The sequence below is a fragment of the Cebidichthys violaceus genome, unplaced genomic scaffold (genome assembly GCF_023349555.1).
Source record: "Cebidichthys violaceus isolate CVI_PGR_0920_01 unplaced genomic scaffold, fCebVio1.0.p SCAF_32, whole genome shotgun sequence".
NCBI classification, from domain to species: Eukaryota; Metazoa; Chordata; class Actinopteri; order Perciformes; family Stichaeidae; genus Cebidichthys; species Cebidichthys violaceus.
The window spans coordinates 801,006-818,771 of NW_027176506.1; the positions used below are offsets into that span (position 1 = coordinate 801,006).

General features: G+C 42.8%; 1 protein-coding gene across 1 annotated transcript in view; it reads left to right on the top strand.

Moving 5' to 3' along the window:
- Positions 1-4,890, top strand: part of LOC137882480 (sarcoplasmic reticulum histidine-rich calcium-binding protein) — a 29,305-nt gene extending 24,415 nt beyond the window's left edge. Inside the window, exons 4-6 of the mRNA XM_068724814.1 lie at positions 3,750-3,801; positions 4,395-4,431; positions 4,514-4,890. Coding sequence (XP_068580915.1) covers positions 3,750-3,801; positions 4,395-4,431; positions 4,514-4,556 — 132 coding nt within the window. The 3' untranslated portion in view covers positions 4,557-4,890. The remainder of the gene's footprint in view (positions 1-3,749; positions 3,802-4,394; positions 4,432-4,513) is intronic.
- The last annotated feature ends 12,876 nt before the right edge of the window (positions 4,891-17,766 follow it).

The window sequence follows — 17,766 nt, forward strand, 5'->3', positions numbered from 1 at the left end:
TGAACACATGAGACACACTGGTTTAAACTGAACACATGAGACAAACTGGTTTAAACTGAACACATGAGACACACTGGTTTTAAACTGAACACATGAGACATACTGGTTTTAAACTGAACACATGAGACATACTGGTTTTAAACTGAACACATGAGACACACTGGTTTTAAACTGAACACATGAGACATACTGGTTTTAAACTGAACACTTGAGACACACTGGTTTAAACTGAACACATGAGACACACTGGTTTAAAACTGAACACATGAGACACACTGGTTTAAAACTGAACACATGAGACACACTGGTTTTAAACTGAACACATGAGACACACTGGTTTAAACTGAACAAATGAGACACACTGGTTTTAAACTGAACACATGAGACACACTGGTTTTAAACTGAACACATGAGACACACTGGTTTAAACTGAACACATGAGACACACTGGTTTAAACTGAACACATGAGACACATTGGTTTAAACTGAACACATGAGACACACTGGTTTAAAACTGAACACATGAGACATACTGATTTTAAACTGAACACATGAGACATACTGGTTTAAACTGAACACATGAGACATACTGGTTTAAAACTGAACACATGAGACACACTGGTTTAAACTGAACACATGAGACACACTGGTTTTAAACTGAACACATGAGACACACTGGTTTAAACTGAACACATGAGACACACTGGTTTAAACTGAACACATGAGACACACTGGTTTTGAACTGAACACATGAGACACACTGGTTTAAACTGAACACATGAGACACACTGGTTTAAACTGAACACATGAGACATACTGGTTTTAAACTGAACACATGAGACATACTGGTTTAAACTGAACACATGAGACACACTGGTTTTAAACTGAACACATGAGACATACTGGTTTAAAACTGAACACATGAGACACACTGGTTTAAACTGAACACATGAGACACACTGGTTTAAAACTGAACACATGAGACACACTGGTTTAAAACTGAACACATGAGACACACTGGTTTTAAATTGAACACATGAGACACACTGGTTTAAACTGAACAAATGAGACACACTGGTTTTAAACTGAACACATGAGACACACTGGTTTAAACTGAACACATGAGACACACTGGTTTAAACTGAACACATGAGACACACTGGTTTAAACTGAACACATGAGACACACTGGTTTAAACTGAACACATGAGACACACTGGTTTAAACTGAACACATGAGACACACTGGTTTAAACTGAACACATGAGACATACTGGTTTTAAACTGAACACATGAGACATACTGGTTTAAACTGAACACATGAGACACACTGGTTTTAAACTGAACACATGAGACATACTGGTTTAAAACTGAACACATGAGACACACTGGTTTAAACTGAACACATGAGACACACTGGTTTAAACTGAACAAATGAGACAACTTGGTTTAAACTGAACAAATGAGACACACTGGTGTAAACTGAACACATGAGACACACTGGTTTTAAACTGAACACATGAGACATACTGGTTTAAAACTGAACACATGAGACACACTGGTTTACACTGAACACATGAGACATACTGGTTTTAAACTGAACACATGAGACACACTGGTTTAAACTGAACACATGAGACACACTGGTTTAAACTGAATACCTGAGACACACTGGTTTTAAACTGAACACATGAGACACACTGGTTTAAACTGAACACATGAGACACACTGGTTTAAACTGAACACATGAGACATACTGGTTTTAAACTGAACACATGAGACACACTGGTTTAAAACTGAACACATGAGACACACTGGTTTTAAACTGAACACATGAGACACACTGGTTTAAACTGAACAAATGAGACACACTGGTTTTAAACTGAACACATGAGACACACTGGTTTAAACTGAACAAATGAGACACACTGGTTTTAAACTGAACACATGAGACACACTGGTTTAAACTGAACACATGAGACACACTGGTTTAAACTGAACACATGAGACACACTGGTTTAAACTGAACACATGAGACACACTGGTTTAAACTGAACACATGAGACACACTGGTTTAAACTGAACACATGAGACACACTGGTTTTAAACTGAACACATGAGACACACTGGTTTAAACTGAACACATGAGACACACTGGTTTAAACTGAACACATGAGACATACTGGTTTTAAACTGAACACATGAGACACACTGGTTTAAACTGAACACATGAGACACACTGGTTTAAACTGAACACATGAGACATACTGGTTTTAAACTGAACACATGAGACACACTGGTTTAAAACTGAACACATGAGACACACTGGTTTTAAACTGAACACATGAGACACACTGGTTTAAACTGAACAAATGAGACACACTGGTTTTAAACTGAACACATGAGACACACTGGTTTAAACTGAACAAATGAGACACACTGGTTTTAAACTGAACACATGAGACACACTGGTTTAAACTGAACACATGAGACACACTGGTTTAAACTGAACACATGAGACACACTGGTTTAAACTGAACACATGAGACACACTGGTTTAAACTGAACACATGAGACACACTGGTTTAAACTGAACACATGAGACACACTGGTTTTAAACTGAACACATGAGACACACTGGTTTAAACTGAACACATGAGACACACTGGTTTAAACTGAACACATGAGACATACTGGTTTTAAACTGAACACATGAGACATACTGGTTTAAACTGAACACATGAGACATACTGGTTTAAAACTGAACACATGAGACACACTGATTTAAACTGAACACATGAGACACACTGGTTTTAAACTGAACACATGAGACACACTGGTTTAAAACTGAACACATGAGACACACTGGTTTACACTGAACACATGAGACATACTGGTTTAAAACTGAACACATGAGACACACTGGTTTTAAACTGAACACATGAGACACACTGGTTTAAAACTGAACACATGAGACACACTGGTTTTAAACTGAACACATGAGACACACTGGTTTACACTGAACATATGAGACATACTGGTTTTAGACACACTGGTTTTAAACCGTCTGTAGGAAGAATGAACATTTAAGAGTCTGTCCATTCTTGGTTAAAGGTTCTGGTCTCTCTGGTCTCTCTGACCACTTTTCTCTTTTTGGAGAACGTCATGTGAAATAACTTCTCTGTCTCACGTATTATTCTCTGACTACTCAGTCAGAGAATAATACTCTGACTGAGTATTAGTCAGAGTACACAAGTCTGTCTTTTACACAGGAGAGACAGGCTCCTGTCTCTCCTGTGTGTGTAAAACTCACTTGAGTCGGGAAGTTTATCAGAATACACATATTTGATTGGCTGAGCAGCATCACGTGATGTGATTTAATACGCATGTAATTGGTCGGTGTCTTTCCTGGACCGCTGAACGAGTACTGTAAAGGTTGGAAAAGCTGCGGGAGTTAAAATAGAAGCGCTCCGTCAAAACGTTATAATTCTCAATTATCGGTTGTAGGTCCAGTGTCCAGATACAGCGGTGTCTGGGTCCCTGCTCTAAAGGCTTTCTAAATGACCAAAATCATTAAGAACAATACAGCTTTCACTTTTCCATCTGACTAAACAGCAGTGCAAGCACTCTGTCCAGAGTCAGACACAGAAGCATTCACTAACGTTACATCTTCAGCCATCATACAAATGCATACTATGGAAATGTTTTCATTTCTGTTTTCTGTATTCATTACTTTCTTTCTTGTTCACAGATGTGCAGTTACTGCCATGTGTGTCCTGCTTGCCAAACTCTTTGCCAGCCCGGTGAGTAAATGCAGAGCTGCCACAGTATCACATCAGTGAGAAGGTCTTGTTGCTCATTTCAACTGATCACTCCTAACGTCCTGCACTTAAGCAAACAAGTGGAGAGTTTTCTTTCCCATACAGTATCGGAAGACATTACATTCATTTAGCTGTCGGTTTTATCCAAAGTAACAATAAGTGCGTTCAACCACTGGGATACAAACCCCAAAAATTGCAAGAATCACGCAGGCATATAAACTTCATCAAATATGACGTACTTCTTCAAGTGCAACATGAAGACATTCAAAGACAATAAGAGAAAGGGTTTTTATGTTTCGTATTTTATTTTATGGGCCAAGGTGCATTGTGGACAGATGAGTTGTAGATGAAGATGTGTCAATGGGGAGCTCGCTCCACCATCGCGGAGGCAGGACAGTAGAGTTGAAAGCCGGTTAGCAGTAGCAGAGCAGAGAGCGTACTGCTGGGAGTCGCACAGGGTGTGGAGACTGTAGTATATGTAAACTAAACATAGTCTAATTTTATTCCTAAAAGGAAGTTCAACTTAAATCAATCAAATGACTCCAGCTCTCACTTACTCTGTCTTTTTTCTTCAGGGGGTTTTCTTGATGAAGTGACTGGATCTATCTACAAGTAAGTCATGTTTACACTGTTTGAAACCTGTCCAAACATTAATGAACTACAGTCTGTGACCTGTTTGTCTCTCTATCCACAGGACTGTAGCTGATGTCTTTGATGATGACGATGACGACAACTGAGCCCGTATATGTTGCCACCATGTGGCCAAACTAATATGTTTCACCTTCACTTCTGATTTTCATTGTTCTTTTTGTCTTTTTCCTTGAGAACATTTAACATGTGCTCACCGATGACTGAATAGAAGTTGTTAAGGAATAACTAAATATATTTGTGTACTGTTGTGAACTGACAAGTCGTACTGTACTTTTAGGAAACTGAATTATTTGAAGACATATTTGGAATATGTTAAATAAAAAGAGAGGACATTTTCACAAATTGATTTATTCATTTGAGAGTGCTTACCAGACTGAATGAATGAAATGCTGTTTAACAATAAAAGAGAGTGAAAGACAATTTTTCTGGAAAAATAGACAATTTTGTGCAGCAGAGTAAAAGACAGACTTGAGACTTGAGTAAGACAAGAGTCTTGACATAATCAATGACATGGACCCTCTGGTGGAGCTAGACTACAATTAGAGCTGTTACCTTTGGACACAGTTATGCAGCCAGTGCTTCAAATACATTGTCCTTGATTGTGTTTGTATTAAGAATAAGAGAACCAAAGTCAGATTTAGATGAACAACATCAAGGAATAGATGAGTAGATGAGTGTACTTTAAATACCTGGCCTGAAATACAAAACATAGAACATACAAATGCATAGGCAATACATTAAACAAAGTCATATATATGATAGTATTTGTACAGAGGCAAGCTACACAGTATATTACTTATTTACATAAATAACATTATTATGAGTCACCTACTACCCAAAATGTGGAACATGAATACATTCCTCCTTAATAGCCCTACCTCACTCATGATGTATGTTGTGGGTCTTTTTGAAAAAGTGAGATTTCAGAAATGTTCATTTTGGAATGTTTAAAGTTTGTGCATCATAATCACTCTTTCACGCTGCGTGTAATGATTAAGGAAGTTAATGTGCATATATTTTTTAAATCGTGAATCACAAGAAAGAAAATGCTTTGTGAAATGCAACATCTATTCGAATGAAGACGTGGCGTCTCATGGCATAAGCTCGGCCTACATGGCAACATACAGCAGCGGTTGCAGCAAGAAGCATTAATTTAAACGGCTGCAGAGTCTTCCTACAGTGGGTCTGGCTGGTCTCTCCCTCAGTCCACCTGCACACAATTTATCAACAGCACAAGACGACACATATCAGAGTGGCTCCTCCCAGACCCTGGGCAAGAAACTGCCATTCAGAGTGGGTCCCTGTCTGATCTAGAAATCACTGGTGGAATTGTTTCAAATTTGCATTCTTTCAACTTGAGAGGGACCAGGGTACACATACAGCTGGGAGTAGTACTAGTATTTACAATAATTAAGAAGCGTAACAAAATCAAGCCAAAGTGACAAATCATAACTATATACACTTAACATAATTACTCTAAAGTCTAAGCACAACTTAACTAAACAGAACTTTTAACACAGTTTAATACAACACAGTCTTCTGAACAACAGACACTGCCTCCCCATCTCCTAACTGCATGACATATACAACGCACACCAGTCCATACTGATTGCAGGGGAGAGAAGACATTCCCCCTCTGTGGCGCAGATGTAGGTGCTCCTGAGAACACCCCTCTGGCTGTTGTAGAATGGCACAGTCCAATTGTCCAGGCTAATCTACTTAGGCAGGTGTGATGCAGCAGCTCAGTCTTTAGCCAGAAGGATGGTCGGCTACAGGACACTGACAGGAAAGTTGTTAACACTTTTATCAACCTTTACTCAACCTTTACTCAATGTTCCTTGATTCCTAGAAATATAATGTAGGCCAAAACAAGTGTCTTTAAGTCTCGTGTCATGTTACTTTAAAGAACTGGGAAGCATCACTTTGTATGCATTACATTACATTACATTACAGTCATTTAGCAGACGCTTTAATCCAAAGCGACTTACAATAAGTGCATCAACATTGGTAATCAAAAGAACTACTAGTCACCAGAAGTCATAAGTACATTTCCTTTAAACAAGCATCTAAGAGCCTGAAGCAGAGCATAACTCAGAGCCAAAGTACAGAAACAAGAAAAACAGTTAGTGCTATAAGTAATACGAATACAATAAGTGCAACAAGCTAGTATGAAAACAATAAGTGGTGAGTGGAAGGCTCAGGGTAGCACTTCTTGAAGAGGTGGGTTTTCAGCCTGATGAAAGATGAGCAGCGACTCTGCTGTCCTGACGTCAGTGGGAAGTTCATTCCACCACTGTGGGGCCAGGACAGAAAACAGCCGTGACCGAGTCGATCGGCCGCCAGGACCTCTGAGCGACGGGTTGATGTATGCCTGGTTGATCGTATGGCTATTTGCAGCTGCCACACAACTCCACAGTGGCAGCTAGAAAAAAATGCCCCTCTTCAGATAGGCATGCATACACAACAGCAATGGTGAGCAATAGGCATGCATACACAACAGCAATGGTGAGCAATAGGCATGCATACACAACAGCAATGGTGAGCAATAGGCATGCATACACAACAGCAATGGTGAGCGAAACCAGCTGTAGCTGGATGAGAAGGTGGGGCTACTTAAAGACATGGGTTGTGTGGATATGGACTTGCACTTTGAGAGGAGTTTCTTTCGGTGTCTTTAGTTTTGGAAGTCATTTGTTGAGTACATTCTTTTGCCAGGATGAACCATCAAGAGATGAGCTGTGGTTGATGACGGTTCAAATGTATACGCCTGTGGATACATAACATGTATGCCTTACGAACACCGTAAACTTTGAAAATACTTGCAGAACCAGTGGTTTGTTCCCCCATTTTTCACTCAATTCTATGTAGCAGCCATTTCAGCTACTCATGTCACTGATCTTCATCAACTGAAGTGGAAACAAAGAACATGACCCCTGAACGACCAGGCTTCAGAGTTTCACAGATAGTTTATCTTCATAATGCAACACCGGGTTACACAATGACATGCAGTTGAAGTCCATTTGCTACAAAAACATGATGAACAAAAGAAAATGACAGTTGTACATTTTTTAAATTTGCATCAGGAGGATAGCAGAAACAAAAGAACTCTCTAGCAGTAATGTAGCCGCATCTTCACATTCAAAAGTTGTCATCAGGGAACTATTGTCCATCCACTGACTGAGCACAAAGCGTCATTGACGTAACAGAGTCCTCCTCTCGTCTCACTGGACTCGCCGTTCTGTCGTGCGGTCCACTCGTCAAGTGCAGCTTGATCCAAGAAGCCACAATGGAGCCAGGTCTCCTTCAGTTAACAGTCGGCTCTGTCAGCACTTTCACCATAGTTTTTACTGTTAGCACAGTTAGCTACAAGCTACCTCTAGCCACCGACATGATGGCCATTGAGAGGCAACTGACACGCTCCCACATCTCCTCCACATTGACACAGAGCCGTGCACTGTGAGGAGGCGGTTTCAGGCCTCCGCACAGCCGTGGCCAGGGCGATTAATGTCCGTCAACGTTTGTTCTCTCGGCACACCTGCAGGGAATTCTTCCAATTTGGCACAAACGTCCGGCTGGACTCAACGATGAACTCAGATTTTGGTGGTCAAAGGTGGAGGTCGAGGCCTGTGATCAATAATATCTTAAGATCAATCCTAAAAGAAACAATAGAGCCAGGATCGGTGAGATGTGGTCTGACTTCCTAGTCGGAGTCAAAATCCTAGCAGCAGAGTTTTGGATGAGCTGGAGTCAGGAGCCAGCCTGCAGCAAATTTGAACCCTCTTGACATTATTGTGTATGAAACTGCTATTCAGATGCATTTACTTATTAATTTCAGGTGCTGGAACGCTGTTCTGGATTGTTTCTGCCCACTTTAACACCTGCATATGGTAGGTAGAATGTGATGAAGGGACCTAGGGTGGTTCCCCCTATCCCTCAGAGTCCACCGCTGTGCTCCACAATGGGAATGAACTCTCCTGGAATGCCTTTTAGAGCCTTTTCACTGACTCTTTGGCGCTTTTGCCATGTCAGGTAAACCAAGATGTCTTCTTATCCCTGGATGCAAATGCAGATACTGTCACAGGCAGTGAAGGCACTTTGAATTAGTCAGGACCCGGACACTTGGCAATCTCATGGTCAGGTATGTATCTGAAGTTCTTGTCGGTCCCAAATGCCACACAGCTCCTCAATGTCCAGCTCTGACACATGGACATTGGCTAAGACCACAGCATCTGTGTCCAGTGTGTCAGGTGATCTTTTTAAAGCCTTTTGTTTCTACATCCTCTGCAGGAGTAGCATCCTTATATCCCTTTTTGTGGGTGCCCTGAGTGAAGAGAAGTATGCTCATGGCCCTCTTTGTGTATAATACGTTCTGCTTAATGTAAGTTATGTTCATATTGAATATTGTTCTACTCTTTAGTCTTAAGTCCCGCCCCCAAACACAGACGTAGACGTAGGCTCTTGGAGAGGAAGGGAAGGTTAGAAGTTAACCAACACCCCGTTCATTTCTTCCACATTGTTGTTTTGCCCTACCATGGTCATGGTTCACGAGTATTTTCTTCTTCTTCCATTTATTTCGGCGACATATGTTTGTTTTATTTTAAAATCAGGATTGTTTTTAAAGTTTCTCATCATCAGCTAGCATTCTGGGTAAATATCAGTGATGACGATACTGAAAACAGATCACCTATATGTTATATGTATTTTCAATCCATATACTTGTAGATTCACCTGACGATTTCAGTCGCCACAGAAACAGCAGCGTAGCAGTGGTGCGTAGATCTAGAACCCATACGTACTACAGCCCAAGAGATTGAAAACTGGTGAGAACAGTAGCGTCTGTGTAAATCCTCTTGTTCTGTTTCCCCCAGAGAATATTCATCGGTTTCATTGTAGATACTTCTGGATATCAGTTCATCCTAACCCGGGAGATTATCATTAACGTTAAAGAGGACTGAAAAGAGAAGAAAAAAAATGTATGTGCTCATTAAAGACTAGTTTACTTAACAAAATGTGTTTTATTTATGTGTATATACATTACTATTGTTTTGTTCATTAGCGAGCTGACTGCTCGGCTGCCTCTGTTCTCCTGTGTATGCTGGAGTCAGAGCAGCTGGATCGAGTGCATCGACATGTCTGTGGACATCCAGCAGGAGGGGCCTATAAGGTATGCACTCATTCAAGACTAGTTGTTTCATCTATACATTTAACTCTTGTTTCATTTATTAGGGGTTTTGACTGAGAGGGCTCAGCCAAAAGAAACACAAGCCTGTGTGATGAGCCGTCCCTAGAGGTGTAAACCCTCATCCATGCTGAGGCCTCACCAGAGACTGTTACTGCACACATCTCCTCTGTTCGTTGAGGACCATGGTGCCTCGTCGGACTGGCTGCTGCATCAACCAGTGAGTACGAAAAGGTTTCGCCGCCCGCTGAATTGGCACTCACCCCCACTGAGGCCTCGCCATATTCAGAGACTGTTAGTGTTATCATGGATATGGGTACAACCCTTGAAACCCTCTCAACGAAAACCACGTGATTCACAAACATTTGTAAAGAACATGTTGATGTCTTGGAGTGGTTGGTTACACATTGGGGGCGCAATAACGAGCGTCAATATGTCCCCCCCCCCCCCCCGAAAAATGTTTAAAACTTAGTACAGATGCTAATGATAATAGTGTGGATGTTCAGGATAAAGACACTCCTGTTGCTGCCCATGCTTTTTATGACATGGACACAACATCTGCTATACGCTGTTGTGACCATGAGGACAAACAGCGTTACTGCAGCTTCCTAATCAGGCCCAAAGAATGCCCTGAAAGAGAGCATGCTCGCTGCTGACGATGCTGCTGACGATGCTGCTGAAGATGCTGCTGAAGATGCTGCTGAAGATGCTGTTCTGTATCTCCTGTAGATGGGGGGGGGGGGGGGGGGGGGTACACAGACCTGCTTGGTGCATTATTTTGCGATTTTGCGGTGATGAAAGTATGGACCTACATCAGGCACAGAGCACTCGTACATTGTCTGGACCTCATGAACCAGACATGAGCTCCTCTTCCTCCTCTTGCACCTCACCTCTCTCCTCCTCCTCCCTCTCCCCCACCACATATTCACTCCCTACACATTATGAGACCATAGCCACAACAGAGATGGTGACCCGTCTATGTACTGAACTGTGTTATCTAATGACACTGACACCGCTCCTCCTCATCATGTGTGTTATGCTGGAACTTCAGAGAGGCTTGCTGGCGTTGTTGATCAACCTGTGAGAGACGAGACTGTTGAGACAGAAGGGGGGTCAGGGGGGTTATTGAGCCCTGTGTCCCTGAAATAGACCCCCGGCTCCCCCTGTGTGTTTTGTGGGGAGCTCAGAGAGGAGTGCTGCCCCTCTGATCAATGTGTGGGAGACGAGGCCTGATGTCTGATGCTCAGCCTTGTTGAGTCAGACGAGTTGCTTATTGAGTTGGAGACAAATAACGGGGTCACTGTTCATTGTGGGGGGGTCATGCCCCCTCCAGCCCCTCCAGAGTGTCCTGATGATCCTATTCTTAGACGGGTAATACCCTCTTTTGATGCATTTGAACTGGGGCGACCTGTTGGTTTCAGAGGCTTAATGACATTGAACAAGTCCCAGACATGGTCCGAGGCCTCCTGTCGGGAAGCGGGGGAGGGCGGCTTAGACTAGGGAAGATCCCCTATGATGACCCTCCACACTAGGGGACAACACTCTGTTTCTCTCCGTCTTGCACATTTTAACAGCGCCGCTATGCCTGAGCATGATAAACTAGAATCTGCATCCCTACTGCACAGTTCAGCTGGCTTTGATCACATGCACAGTGTATCATTTGCTGATGTCCCCAAATTTGAGAGACATCTGGGTGTGAAAATTCTATTTCACCACAATGCAGGCCGTAAACGACTGCAATGTTTCCAGACACATGACCCACCCCCCCCCCAAGGATGCAATGTTTGTTTCACAGCATGACACACACACACACACACACACACACAGGCCCCACACTGAAATGTGCCGAGTGTAATCCAGTCACTGTCATGACCAGCACAAGCTTCCTGAAGCAGTCCATGGGGCCGTCCCCTGTGATGCGTTGAAATACTGTGAGACTTGTGGTAAAACGTACAAGGCGGGTAAAAAGACACAAGTGTGCGCCCTCTGTTTGTCCACACTGTGGAGAGAGGATAATGGAGAGTGATGAACCCCATGAATGTTTTATTCAGCCCCTGAAGAAAAAAGAGGTGCAATCGAAATACATATTCTTTGATTTTGAGACTCGGTATCATAACGGTAAGCATGAGGCACATTTTGTATGCGCTATGGATATTGAGGGAAACAAGTTTTGTTTCAACACATTGAACTGTGTGGATGCGTTTGTGAAGCACCGTGGGTATACCTTCATCGCACATAATGCGTCCGGCTTCGACAGTTACCTCTTGTTGGAGTACTTTGTTAAACAACAGATCACCCCCATGGTGACCATGAGGGGGAGCAGGGTTATATTAATGTGTGACAGTGCTTACAACCAGCGGTGGATTGACTCATTCAGCTTTCTGCCCATGCACCTGTCAAACACCTGCAGCTTTAGGCTTTGAGGATCTGATGAAAGGCTTTCCCCACAAATTCAACACTAGGGCGAATGAGTATTACACAGGTAAATACCCTTCTCTCTGTCTGTCTGTCTGTCTGTCTGTCTGTCTGTCTGTCTGTCTGTCTGTCTGTCTGTCTGTCTGTCTGTCTCTCTCTCTCTCTCTCTCTCTCTCTCTCTCTCTCTCTCTCTCCAGCTGACTATGGTTACAATGAGATGTGTGATGGTGACAAAACCTCCATGAGTTGGTATGACACCATTCCTGATGAAACATTTGATCTCCAGACAGAGATCAGGCGCTACTGCATCAGTGATGTAGAAGTGTTATGCAGAGCCTGCACTGTTTATCGGGCGTCTTTTCTGGAGTGCACACAACTTGTTCCGTTTGTCACACACACACACACACACACACACACACACACACACACACACACACACACACACACACACACACACACACACACACACACACACACACACACACACACACACACACACATTACATTACAGTCATTTAGCAGACGCTTTTATCCAAAGCGACTTACAATAAGTGCATCAACATTGGTAATCAAAAGAACTACTAGTCACCAGAAGTCATTAGCCTCATCAACAGAGGGACGGAACTATGGAGCACACCCAAACATGTTTATGGTCCCCTAGCATCAGACGGATGCATTAAAGCAGCAGCAGCATCAAAACTCTGGTTCTATAAGACAAGTGGATAGAGCCATGACTGATGTGTTGAACATGCCTGACACACACACATGTATGAGAAGACTAACAAATCTGCCAGTGTTTTACAGAGATACTTGGCTCTGGTGATGTTGACCTTATCAGTGCCCCCCCGATGACACACATACACACACACACACACACACACACACTTGAGATCAGACATGCCCTCAATCATGGGGAGCATCTGTTCCCCCTTTCTATGTTGATGGCATTAATACAGCGGCAGACACCTGCTATGAGTTTGCAGGGTGTTTTTTCCACGGGTGTGTCAAATGTCACGTACCCTCTGCTATGAATCCTGTCACCAAAGTACCTACGGCCGTCAGTACAGAGTGTTCATGGACAAAATATACTGTGTGTGTGTGTGTGTGTGTGTGTGTGTGTGTGTGTGTGTGTGGTCTCCCTGAGTAAGATTACATCACAGTTTGTCTCGGGGGGGGGGTCCAAAGTGTTATGCCTACAACACTGTTCAGGGCAAAACTCAGGTCAAATGCAAGGGGGTAACATTAAACGCAAAAAATGCCTCAGTTGTCAGGCAGAGTCACTGGTTGGTCTAGTCACTCCTTTGTAGCCAATCAGAACACCAGTGCACACATGATGACGGTGTGTGTGACACTGTAGGCAAAGACCCTGATCATTTGAGACTCAGAACAGCTTTGCTATCAGAGCAGCCGGTTGCATACATCCCTAAACAACAAAAGAGGTAACAATGTCGTCACGCATGTGTAACCTGTGCGGTCTTTTAATTAAATTAAAAGGAATTTTAAGGACCAGTTGTAAAGGTAAAAGATTCTAGGCTCATCTACGGAGCCCAATTTTTGCAAAGGAACCACAGAGAGTCACAGGTAAGTTTAAGCACAAGTTATATTATAATTCTTTTCTTTTTTAACAAACAGATTCCATTACATGCAAACTATTAAGTACAGTTCATAAGTTTCAGTTAGTTAATTTATCAAAAAGTTCATAAATCAATTCAGTTATTTATCAAAAAGTTCATAACTCAAAAAGTTCATTCCTCAGTACAGTTCATAACTCTTAGTTCAGTTCATTCCTCAATACGTTCAGAACGCTCAGTTCTGTTCGATCCTACCACACATATTGTGGACAGGAAGGGGAATTGCGGTCCAGGGAATGCTCCGTCCTGTAGCTCGCCATCTCAACCTTCGCAGGTGATCCGGATTGATCCGGAACCCTGAGTCAACAAAAAACCTGACCGCTGACTGCTGTTCAAGAGACAATGGTTTGGTTACGGCTTAGAACGTTCGGTCGCTGTTCTTCAGTTTCTGTCCAGTGGAATGTAAACAGGAAGTGACTTATCGAACCCGGATATTTATATGGTAGCGCGCAATTCGCGATTGGTTGCGCAATTTGTGCTTCAATAATAATAATAATAAACTATCTGGATCAGAGGGTTACACATGCAGAGGAATTTGTCTCTGCTGGAGTTGATCTATAAATCGTCGCCGGACGTGAGGCGGGTCATTGTGAGTAATGCAAACGTAGACTTTATTAACTCTGTGTGAGAGATAGCTCTCAACGTGTTGAGAGGTTATATCACTTTGACTGACAAACAGTACAAGCTTTTAAGGAAGAGGAAGGCTCTTATCAGACAGGTCACCGATGAAAAGGTTAAACTCACAAAGAAGAAGAAGACTCTCAATCAGACAGGAGGAGGTTTACTGCCACTATTAGGGGCCGCGATTCCCTTTATAGTTAGCCTCATCAACAGAGGGACGGAACTATGGAGCACACCCAAACATGTTTATGGTCCCCTAGCATCAGACGGATGCATTAAAGCAGCAGCAGCATCAAAACTCTGGTTCTATAAGACAAGTGGATAGAGCCATGACTGATGTGTTGAACATGCCTGACACACACACATGTATGAGAAGACTAACAAATCTGCCAGTGTTTTACAGAGATACTTGGCTCTGGTGATGTTGACCTTATCAGTGCCCCCCCGATGACAGTAAGGGGCTCTGAAGTCTCCTCGTTTCTCAGGGTGATGATGATTCCACTAATGACGGGGAACAGAAGGACCTGCTTGTAGGGGCTGTTATAAAACACATGCCTAAAGAGAGCAAGAGAAATGCTCAATACATGTTGGATGGGTTGACTCTGACCAGGGTGACATTATCACAGAGAACCACACGGTCAGAGGTTCACGCCTGTATGATTCAGTGAAAGGTGTCACTGCAGCTCTTCATGTTTAGACTGTTCTAGACCTACTGGGTGGAGGTTTTTAAAACATTAGCTGATTTAAATGTACCGCTACCTGCCATCCCCAACACAAAGGTGTGTAGGGCTGTTGCAGGATATATGATGATGATGATGATGATGATGGTGATGATGTGTTTCTCTACCCCTGTGACGTAATGACTGTATTTTAGATTTAGTGTTTTCCTCTATACTGTGCAGCAGTGAATGTACAACGTTTGGTGGTGTGTATTCCCTGATACTTGTTGCTGATGATGTTGTATTACCTGCAAACATGTGAAATAAAAATGATTTTCTGTGTAGATAAAGTTGTCTTCTATATTTATTTTATTTTTTCAGAAGTTATCCATGCTACATCACATTGTATCATTAGATTACACACTGTACACAAACAACATGATCCCACAGCAGGTTGTACTGTTAACACATCTGGTAACCATTGCATCATCATTACCAGGATTATTTCCATACAGGTCTAACAGTCTGTATGTGCCATAGAAAACACACAGTGCTGTCCACATGTAGCACAATTGTTCTGACCCGTTTTCTAGAATAAGATGCATCCATACAGTTCTTGAAGTTAACTGTCTCTGGAAACATGGGACTATCTGGAGGGTTCCCAAAACTGTCAAAGAACTAGCCGTTCCTGTGTTTTGTAATACAGATAGCCAGTGCTCACCCGCCATGTTAGCAGGGTGAGTGTTAATCAACATAGCGGGGCATTTACACACGGGGGCTTTTGGGAGCGGATCGCTTGCTAGGACCCCCATGAAATCTGTACCCTTAATAATCTGCTTTCTAACAGTCAATTCTATGGTATTCATAGTGTTTTAGTCGTAATCCAATAACGCTTGGCGTCTGTTTGATATCTCAATAACTGAGTCAAAAACAGCGTATGAGATTAACTGTGTGGGGTAGGGGAACTCTGAAACGGGCCTCCAGTCAGACGTATACATGCAGTCCCTGAGCAGCCGTCGTTGGGCTCCAAATTAAAACAGAGCAGTGTAGCCGTCCCCACAATCACTACGAGTCACCGCCAACGACCTGTCTTAAGGGTTCACTCTTAAGTAGGTGTTTGCCGGAGGTCCGTAGTTGTGACCGTGAACGGCTTTTATGTTCCATTAGCCAGTAACGCCTCACTTGGTGTAGACCCAATAACCAGAGATGGAACTACAGGACAAACTTCGACACCCGGCCAACATTCACGCAGGTCGTTATAATATATATCTGTTTATAGCGACATAGTGGATTATCAGCCAGTGGGTGACGGCCATGTATCGCTCCTGAGCTGTATAAATGCTGCTGATGAACAACGAAGTATCCCCACTCTGACTTATGACAAGCCGCACTACGCTGCTCTCTCTCCAAAAGAGTTATTGACGATGTTGAGATATCGCTAAAAAATGACCAGAACAAACACACGGAAAAGTGTTTGTCAAGCTACACTTTAGACCGATAAATCAGTTTTTCTAAAGACTCCTATGATGGCGTATACCCCATACATTCACGACGATGCCAGATATATGACATACTATATGAACCAGGCCGGAGGTGAGTTACCTGGTTTTATGGGGGCTGTGAGGAATTCTAAGTTTTAAAGCATTCCTAGTGCTGGATATTATGTGTCACAGTGTGTTTAGGAAGTAACCAAGGAGTGTGGTCATTGAATGTATATTGAGTGTCTGTGATGGGGGTTTGAGGAATGTCAGAAGGTGTAAATCTGCGGGGGAAGAAGGTAGTTGACGGAGGTGTCTGCCCGGGACAATGGGTCAGGATCCAAGGGGGAGCTTATCAGATTTCAGCCAATCGTGGAGCAGATCGATGGGCTGAGGAATGTGACTCTTGGGAGACAAAGAACTGTAAATCCCAGGAGAGGATGAGACCTTCTCCTGACCATGATGCAGATATACGTATCTGTCTCGTGGCCCGGACATGGGCTCAGAATCAGACCTTCTCCTGACCATGATGCAGATATACGTATCTGTCTCGTGGCCCGGACATGGGCTCAGAATCAGACCTTCTCCTGACCATGATGCAGATATACGTATCTGTCTCGTGGCCCGGACATGGGCTCAGAATCAGACCTTCTCCTGACCATGATGCAGATATACGTATCTGTCTCGTGGCCCGGACATGGGCTCAGAATCAGACCTTCTTCTGACCATGATGCAGATATACGTATCTGTCTCGTGGCCCGGACAGGGCCTCAGAATCAGACCTCCTCCTGACCATGATGCAGACATGCCTCGTGGCCCGGACGGGGCCTCACTTTCATGAAATGTATTTGTTTGTTTTGTTATTAATAATGTAATTCAGTTTGTAATTGTATAGCTTCTGTTTGTTATTAAATATCTTTTGATTTGATTGTAAATCGGAACCAGCTGGTTATTTGATACGACTCTGTTGTCAAAAAAACGTAAAACAGCGGGGAAAAAACCGAGAGCTGTCAAAAAGAAATGAGGAGCAGCAGAGCTCTGAACAAATGCTCCAAGATTTTGTTAAAAGACCTATTTTAAGGTGAATAAGATGGCGCTCATTCATAGTAATCTGCAGAATGGGTGTGGCCTAAGAGGTTCAATGTGTTTTCTGTACTTTTGTGCAATAATAATTGTGTTTCCTAATAATTGATGCATGAGAAACCATGGCAACCAAATAACATAGAGCCGAAAACCAGCAACCATCAGATTAAAGAAACGGTTTGTAATTTAACTAAACGGCAAATAACATGTGATATGAATACACTAAACTG